Source organism: Grammomys surdaster, unplaced genomic scaffold (genome assembly GCF_004785775.1).
Source record: "Grammomys surdaster isolate TR1022 unplaced genomic scaffold, NIH_TR_1.0 224, whole genome shotgun sequence".
In the NCBI taxonomy this organism is placed as follows: domain Eukaryota; kingdom Metazoa; phylum Chordata; class Mammalia; order Rodentia; family Muridae; genus Grammomys; species Grammomys surdaster.
Window position 1 is genome coordinate 1,813,932 of NW_021604669.1, and position 8,894 is coordinate 1,822,825.

Genomic DNA, 8,894 nt, shown 5'->3' on the forward strand with positions numbered 1-8,894 from the left:
GCACTGAGGAGGTAGAAGCAGGTAGATCACTGAATTCAGGGCAATCTTGTCTACACAGTGAGTTACAGGCCAGTCAGAATAAACAAAAACAGAAGCAAACAAGCTAGTTGTGTGAGCAAGCCAGCAGGTACTGTTATTCCATGTTTTCTACTGTGTTCCTACCTTTCCTTCCCTCAGTGTTGTGGATGTGGTGATGGAAGTGTGAACTAGTTAAACTCTTTTCCTTCCCAAGATGCTTTTGGTCAGTCTTTTTATTGCAGTAATAGAATGAAACTACGCCAGCTGTCAGAAGGCAGGGTGGTGTAGTGTACCTGACCCAGTGCAGGCCAAACTGGAAAAGCTGTTCCTGGCATACAAGAGGCGTCTGACGCCTGTCTCTGTCCTGCAGGTTCTCCACCATGAGCTCCTGGCCATCAGAGAGGCCTGCATCAAGCTGGAGAAGGACTATCAGCCAGGGATCACATTCATTGTGGTGCAGAAGCGACACCACACACGCCTCTTCTGCACAGACAAGAACGAGCGGGTGAGTCCTAGCTCTGTGGCTGCCACAGACTCTTCTGAGAGGTGGGCCTTCGTGAGGACCCAAGCTCAGGTGTCTAGCAAGGCTTTGGTGGGGAGGGTCTGGGCACAAAATGTCATTTATCTGATAAGTGATGGGAGAGGTGGTTCAGAAATAGTGTCAGGACTCATGGCAGTGGGGCTGTGGGGTGTCTGGCTTAGTTGCTAGAATACTTACCTAGTGTGTGCGAAGACCTAAGCTTGATCCCCAGCTTTGCATAAACGGTAATCCCAGTCCCAGGAGCATCAAGAATTTAGGTCCTCCTCGGCTACAAAAAAAAAAGTACAAGACCTTGCCTCAAAAAGAAAAGAAGAGAGGAGTAAAATTGGAAGGAGCAGAGAGTTGAGAGAAATGAGGCATTGAGGGTGGTGGACTGGGCAGTCAGAGTGTGAGAGAATAGAGCCAGCCTCAGGCTCTCCACAGAGCGTAGCTCGGATGCTGAGGCCATACACATCTCATGCTTTCCATCTGAAGAAAGATAAGGATCCTTGGGCATATGTGTACATGTATGTAGGTATAAGCATGTAGAGACCAGAAGACAGACCTAAAGGGTCATCCTTAGGACAGGCTGGATGACCAGCAAGTCACAGGGATCTCGTTTGTGCCTTTGCAACCCTGCGATTCTAAGAGTGTACCACCGCACTTGGTGTGTTAATGTGGCTTCTTGGGATGAAATTCAGGCCTTTGTGCTTTTGTGGCATAGCAAGCACTGTACTGACAGAGCCATTTCCCAAGACCCAGAAAAATGTTCTGTGCTTCCAATAGCACAGTAAGGCTTGCATCCATGGATAAAGCGCAATGCCTTGAGAGACATAGGCTTGTCCAAAAGGGCAAGACCTCAAGTCGTCTACCAGACCTTGAACCCAGCACTGCGGATCCAGACCCATCAGACCTGGGGTCACCACACTGTTGCAGGATGGTCACTGCAGTTTAGCTCTGCCCAATGGCCTCCAGTGTTTGCCTACAAGTGTTGTAAAGCAACTGAGGTATAACTTGCCACAAAGAAAGAAAGCCACTTACTAATAAATACTGTAGCTGTGGTCTCCAATGTCCCCAGCATTACATCCTAAAATGATGTAAAGAGGAGGGGGAGAAAACAGCAAAAGCTTGCAGAATTTCAAAAGGAAATTGACAAATCCATTGTCACGAGTGGATGTTGTGACACACCTCTGTCGGAACCTGAAATGGGCAGGAATGAGTGGGAGGGGTGAGAAGAGCTGCAGATGCCAGATTCACAAGGAAGGACAAGGAAGTGTCGGGTGGTTTCCAAACCTTGATCTCATAGAAACCATATGTTTTGATCATTATGCAAATGAAGTTTAAGAATGCTTGACACTTTCACTTCGCTGCCCGCCGCTCATGCATTAAAGATAGAACACAAAACCAAATGGTTTCGTAGCAGATCAGCTCAGCCTAGAGACTTGAGTGCATTTTTTATAAAATGAGAAATGGCCCTGCAGACCATGAAGGGAAGCTGTGGCGCCTGAAGCTGGGTCCCCTGTAGCCCCGGGTCTCTGTTGCTAGAGGTGTCAGTGTTTGGAGGTCTCTCTCCGCCCTAGAATGGGCAGTAATGAGGAGGAAGATTAAGTCTGCCTCCTTGGATGCCCAGGAGGAAGGAGAAGATACCCTCCGGGGATAGTGACACTTAGCCAGTGACATCTGAAATGTGCCACAAATGCTTATGGAGCTATATATATTTCCAAAATCATCTCTGAAGCTAAACCCAAAAATTCCTTTTAAAAAGCTACCCAATGCCAAAAGTCTCAGGATCCAGAAAGCTTTATGGGCAGGTTTCCCACACAGACCTTCAGAGTCCTCACAAAATGTGGCAGAGAACAGTAAAGGCGTAGTGATGTACTCTTAATATTATTAGTTTTAGATTTATGGTGGTCAGAAGAGGGTATCAGGTCCCTCTGACACTGAAACTAGACTTGTGGATGGCTGTGAGCCACCCTGTGGGTCTGGGAACCAAGCCAGTCCTCTGCAAGAGCAGCAAGTGCTCTAACCACTGACCCGCCTCCCGAGTTCCGAGCTATGTAGTTATTTTATGAGTTTAGTTTGCAGGCAAGTGTCAGCAACCCTTCAAGGAATAATGTTTTGTTAAGACCTGTGATGTCACGGGTCTGTGATCCTAGCTTCCAGGTGTCCAAGGCTGGAGAGCCATCAGTTCAGGGATAGCCTAGGATATAGAACAGAGGCCTTTCTTGAAAAGCAGACAAACAAAACCAAACAAGACAAAACAAAAGGCTTGTGCAATTTTAGAAAGGAGTTATACTCACATCACATCACATCACAGAGGTGGGCAGATGTGGGCACATGACACTGAGATCCAGGACAGAGGATCTGAGTTGTGTCTCCATCTGTTTCCCTGGCCCTGCCCACAAGGGTAAGACTATTGGGAGGACTGACCAAAGGGCGTGGCACCCAATCCCTGGCATGTTGTTAAAGAGGCAGTGCCGGGGGTGGGAATGCAGATTCATAACCAGCCAGGAACACAGAACTGACAGGTCTTTGTGTCCATCCCAGCAAAAAAAATTCCCTGAGTGCTGCTCTAGGAGATTGTGTATAAGAATTGTTTAGCTGAGCATGGTGACACATGCCTGTTATCCCAGTACTCAGGAGGCTGAAGTAGGAGGCTTGTCTTGGGTAGAGTCCAGTCTATAATACTCAGTGAGTTCTAGTTCTAGTCCAGCCTGGGCTACAGTGTGAGACCCTGTCTATAGATACATAATAGAAAATACATATAGAAGGATGTTATGGCATTGCTTGTGCCAGCAAGAAAAGTAAAAAAGTAACCATACCCAGAGGGGTCTGTTGCTCTCCCCTCCCCTTCTCCCTTCTTTCATCTCTAGTTGAAATATTTTAGGCCGAGCATGGTTGTGTATAATCCACTTCCAGCACTTAGGAGGTGGAGGTGGAGGCATACGAAGTTGGTCTCATCCTTAGCCACAGAGAGAACTGGAACCTAGCCTATGCTATTGGAGCCTATTCAGGCAGATCCTTCAGTAAACACACTGTGCTTGACGGTAGCATCTGGATGCAGTGTGAACAATAACCCTAGCCCAAGTTAAGCCGTGGAGATCGTTGGTACTTACCAGATTTTATATGTGCTGAGAAACGGGTGCTTCTGCTGTCTTGCTGGCGCTGCCCACCCACCCACCCTGCCACACCTGATGAGCTCTCTGTATTGCTGCAGGTTGGAAAGAGTGGGAACATTCCAGCAGGCACAACTGTAGACACGAAGATCACCCACCCGACTGAGTTTGACTTCTACCTGTGCAGTCACGCTGGCATCCAGGTGAGAAGGGAGGTTCCTTTGACTGGCTGGGATGTTTGTGGTGGCACCGTACATTTGGGGTGTGTTGTGGCTGTGCAGATGGGGCTCCAGCTCATTCTGTGACCAGGAGAGGTGGGCTCTCGCCTGGGGTCCAGAAGAGATAGGAAGGGACCGGTGTAGAAGTGGGTGTGGTGAGACTGAGGCATAAGGAACAGTGATTGACAGTCGAGGCCAAGGGACGAAGCGTGTTCTGTGCTGGCAGCTAGTGAGCTAAAAGGTGGGACTGGAGGCAGCTGCTGTGGTGGGGCCTGGAGGGGCTCATGTTAAGCTGGATGCCGATCACTCATAAAAGGCCAGGACAAGGAAGTACTGGAATGTTCTTTAGCAGCGTTATGCCATCTTCCAGGTAGTAGAGTGAGGTCTTTGAAGACCAGATAGTGGGAGGGAGGGAGGGAGGGAGGGAGGGAGGGAGGGAGAGAAGGAGGAGCCAGCAGTGTTTCTGCTGGATGAATGCCATTCTTTCTTTGCAGAAGACTTTGGAGGGAGGAGTACATCAAATATTCTCAACCCCCACTTTCTGGATGTTAATATAGAGCTCTGATGGGAGATTTTTTTTCTTGGTATTATAAATAAAATATTGTAGAATACCTAATATACCCAGAGGGCATTGTCTTTGGCTCAGCTCCTTCTAAAGAAATTTTTTTTTATTGCTACATCAAATGCATATTTATGGGGTGTGGTGTGTAATGTGATTTTTAACACATTTATGACGCCTCTGATGATAGGGTGAAACACCCTTCATACCTATCAGTCATCTCAGAGTTTGACCAGTTCTCTGTACTGGGACATTTAAAAATCCTGTCTGCTGACTATCTTGAGCCATGGCCACATTTAATAGTGCTCTATGGACTGGATGTAGTGACGCAGGAGGCTGAGGCAAGAGGACTGTGGGTTCCAGGCCAGCCTAAACTAATGCTGCAAGGCTCGGTTGGAGGGAAGGAGGAACGGATAGATGATTCTGGGGACTGAAGAGAGGGTGTTTTACCAAGGATGGCCTCAAATTTGATTCCTCCTTCCTCAAGCCTCCCAAGTGCTAGGGTCACAGGCATGTACCGCCATGCCTGTCTTAATAGGAATGCTTGTTCTCGGTAAACGTCTCATGGTGAGTCTTTCTGGCCCTCTAATCTCTTTCAGGGGACAAGCCGTCCTTCCCACTACCACGTGCTTTGGGATGACAATCGTTTTTCTTCTGATGAGCTGCAGATTCTGACCTACCAGCTGTGTCACACCTATGTGCGCTGCACACGCTCTGTGTCAATACCTGCGCCAGCTTACTATGCTCACCTGGTGGCCTTCCGAGCCAGGTACCACCTGGTGGATAAGGAACATGACAGGTGAGTGTCGCACCTGGTGGGGGTGAGGACAAGGCTGGCTTCTCAGGGGCTGGGATGATTGCTTAGCATACACGTGTCTGGTTCCAGTGCCTCACTTGGTATCCAGGAAAGACTGCATCCTTTTCCTCTTCTTTCCTATGTCTCTGCAGCGCCGAAGGAAGCCATACCTCTGGGCAGAGCAACGGGCGAGATCACCAAGCGCTGGCCAAGGCGGTCCAGGTCCACCAGGACACACTGCGCACCATGTACTTTGCTTGACATGTTGTATTGTTTAGCGATTGCGTACCGAGTTGGATTCACACGAGACCAGCTACACTCAGACCAACAGATGCCCAGCCCTTCCGTGACAGCCAGCATCGAACATGAGACGTCTTTGGTTTTATTAGATCCTCCATTTTCCAGAATGCCTTCCGTCCCAAATTTCAGACTTGGATTTTGAGCTACAGGCCTGTATGAGACCCCAGTGTAGGAAACGTGGTTTGCCAAACCTATAAGCTGCTCACTGAGAGTCCCGTTTCCTAAAAACAAACAAACAAACAACAAAACAAAACAACAACAAAATGTCCTAAAACCAGTCTATGAACTCTCAGGGCTTTAAAACACTTGAATTTATTTGGTCATTCGATTTACTTGTTTTTAACACCTGATTCTCAATGAAATCGATGGGCTCAAACTAGCTATGAAGGCTCTGAGCGTGAAAGCAACACCATTATCATTGGGGTTTTAAAGCCTGGCCCTAAGAAGTTGTCACTAATGTTGAGTTCTAAGGGATGCCATGTGCCCTGCAGCCCCAGGGCATGTGGCTGCTAGGTATCCACAGTGTCTCTCACCGGCCACTGCCTGCCCTCGAAGCCTGAACGAAGGCATAGTGGCCAAGGGGATGGTCATGTGTGTTTACGACAGTGACAAGTCCGAGAGATTGGCAGACAAGTGCCATTTTGATAAAAATTTATTTAAAAAGAAAAAAGACAATATACTGACAGTCTAATCATAAGATTTGTCCTGTAGGACTGTGACATTTATTTTCCAAAGTTTCTAAAGAATACGGGTCTGTGGTGATAAATACAGTACAATCCTTTTTCACTGTTATGTCTTTAATGTAAGAGAAGATTATATGTATCTGGTTTGCAGTATTAATGTGGTAGGTAGATGCTGTTTCCCTTTTGTTGACGAGGGGCGCTTCTCGTGACCTGCTTCACATATCAGAAGCTGTGTGGAGCCTGGAGACAGTCCACCTCTTGTGGCTTTTAGTGCTTAAGTAGAGGAATATGCAACTGGCTTCACGTAACAGCGATGCCCCTCCTTCTCTCCCTACCCCCAGTGTGGACTGTGTAGCCTGTACCTCCGGGAAGGACAGTATGCTTGCCAGTAATCTGCCGTCCTCCCTGCCTCGTCCATGTCACTCAGCTGATGAAGCACAAATGGAATTTATTTATTCTTCCATTGCTGGGAAACAAGTTCACGTAAGAGTGCACTTCTCTCAGTGTGCAGTTATGGAAGGTGGGTTTCGTAGGATCTATGCACTGAAGTGGAGAGCGAGCTGCCCCTAGTGGCTCTGCCAGCATGGGACTGGCAGGTAGGAACGGAGCATGCCCAAGGAGCTGACGGTGGGCATGGCCAGCAGGGAAGGCACAGACTTTTCTCTGGGTGGTATTTGCTTCTGGGCCCCCAGTGTGGGTTTGCCAGCCCAGAGACCATTGAACTGAGAGGAGCCACTGCATGTGGCTCTGCAGATGGCAGCAGCCACCTCAGAGTGTGTCCTGTGGGGCTTTTTGTGCTTGTACTGCAGCTGAGTGAGCATCAGGTCCGTTCGACGGACAAGTTCCCGGAAGGAGACGAGCCTTCTCTTCTGTGCTGCTTTGTGCTCTGTGGGTTTTCTCTACCCCTGCTGATGGTCCTCATTCCCCAGCTCTGCGTCGTTTACCTCTGACCCTGCGATGGGGGAGGGTGCCCACCCTCTCCTCCTGCCGTGGCACCTCATGTTAGAGGACACAGTACCACCTTTGCCCTGTTCCCTATCTGTGCTGGAGCCTGGTGGGAAGGGCAGACGCAGTTACCTGGGAAGTCACTCCCTCAGCAGGTGTGTGTATCTGTGTATGCATGTGGGTGTCTTACTAATGACATTAGTCTCTTCTTGCTGTGTCTTTAGAAATCTTTTAACGTGATAGACCCCCCCAGTCTAAGAAGCACTGGGACTGCCTGCTATCCCACTGGCAAGTGGCACTTTCTCAAACTGTTTCCAAAAGGATATAAAAAACAAAAAACAAAAAAAAATAAAAACAAAAAAAAAACCACCCAGCTCACCCAACATGATGAGGCTGGAGAACTGGTTAAACTAGTGAACTTTTAGAATCTGAAATTAGATTGTTTTCAGCCATTCTTAGAACATGTGTTTCTAAGGTGTGTCTTCAGCCCCTTGCCATGGGATCTTAGTCATGCAAGTGAGTTTTTTAGAATGCAGATTCTCATGCCTGCTGCCAGTCAGCTGGGCATCTGTGTTTGAGACCACCTCCCTCACCCACCCACCCATCAGCGTGGCTCTGTAGGCTCTCTGAAGCCGTCCCCCATGATGCCAGGGGAACAGGAAGGAACCCTGTCAGAGCTCACACCTAGGAACACTTGTGGGCTGGGGGAAAAAAAAAAAAATCTGAGCTGGGAGTTTTGTTTTGATCATCTTGAAGGATAAGTTTTCTTTCTGATGGGCCAAAGTACTCGAAGAAAAGTACTTTGTATAGTAGCCCATGCTTACTTGTGACACTTTTAATATGAAATGTATCCCCAGACCAAATGTCCCTAATTGAGTTAGATGCACATTGTCCACACGTCTGATGATGCAGAGCTTATAAATGGCTGTAGTTCCAATTTCTCAGGTAAAGAATTGTGTTTCCCCACTTCCGCCCTCCCCTTATTATTACCGTTAGTTCCCAGACAGTGTGAGACCTCAGAGCGTGGGAGCAGCTCCGGCCATCTTCTGCAGGAGCCAGCTTTTTGAGTGTACCTGTACCCAGGACTGGTGACAGGTGCCGTTCTCTCCTGAGGTGATACTGGCCAAGTTTGAAGACTGCCCACTTGCTAGCTGTGTTCCCAACCCCACTGTTAAGTAAGGTGTGCCTTGCTTTAAGCAAACTGAATGTGATTATGTTGTGCTCTGTATCCATTTGGAAGGAAAACTAGGACGTGCCTGTCTCTTATAAGAGAGGCTACTCAATTAGACTCTCATGGTGGGTCTCTCCTAGTACACTGTAAGATACTCACTCTTAAAAACCCATCATGACATTCATCCCTTTACCACTGTGTGCACCGTGCAGCAGGTCCTCCCCCACCCCATGCTCATGATGCAATGCAAAACTCGAGGGAGACATCGAGGCCCCGTTCCATAGATTAGCCCTTAGTGATACTAGCAAAACTCCCACCCTGTCACTGCGTGTTATAAGCCCAGAGTCTCCTAGTCCCCATCGAGTCTGAAACAGAGCACACCTGTACTTCTAGAGAGGGGCTATTTTATTTGGTTTTGGCTTCATTCTCCCATTTGGGGAAGTCCTCACATGCATACTTGATACCACTGGGTCTGCTCTGCCTTCTCCAGATTTGGCCTCTTGGCCACTCCTCACACCCACCCGCTTGCTGGCCTCCAGGCCACAGGGCACTGCCAGTGAGGAGACTC

The 8,894-nt window shown here is 48.4% G+C and overlaps 1 protein-coding gene across 1 annotated transcript in view; it reads left to right on the forward strand.

Moving 5' to 3' along the window:
• The window catches only part of Ago2 (argonaute RISC catalytic component 2), a 79,403-nt gene extending 71,282 nt beyond the window's left edge, over window positions 1–8,121 (forward strand). Inside the window, exons 16-19 of the mRNA XM_028773228.1 lie at window positions 389–523; window positions 3,756–3,857; window positions 5,031–5,230; window positions 5,380–8,121. Coding sequence (XP_028629061.1) covers window positions 389–523; window positions 3,756–3,857; window positions 5,031–5,230; window positions 5,380–5,488 — 546 coding nt within the window. The 3' untranslated portion in view covers window positions 5,489–8,121. The remainder of the gene's footprint in view (window positions 1–388; window positions 524–3,755; window positions 3,858–5,030; window positions 5,231–5,379) is intronic.
• The last annotated feature ends 773 nt before the right edge of the window (window positions 8,122–8,894 follow it).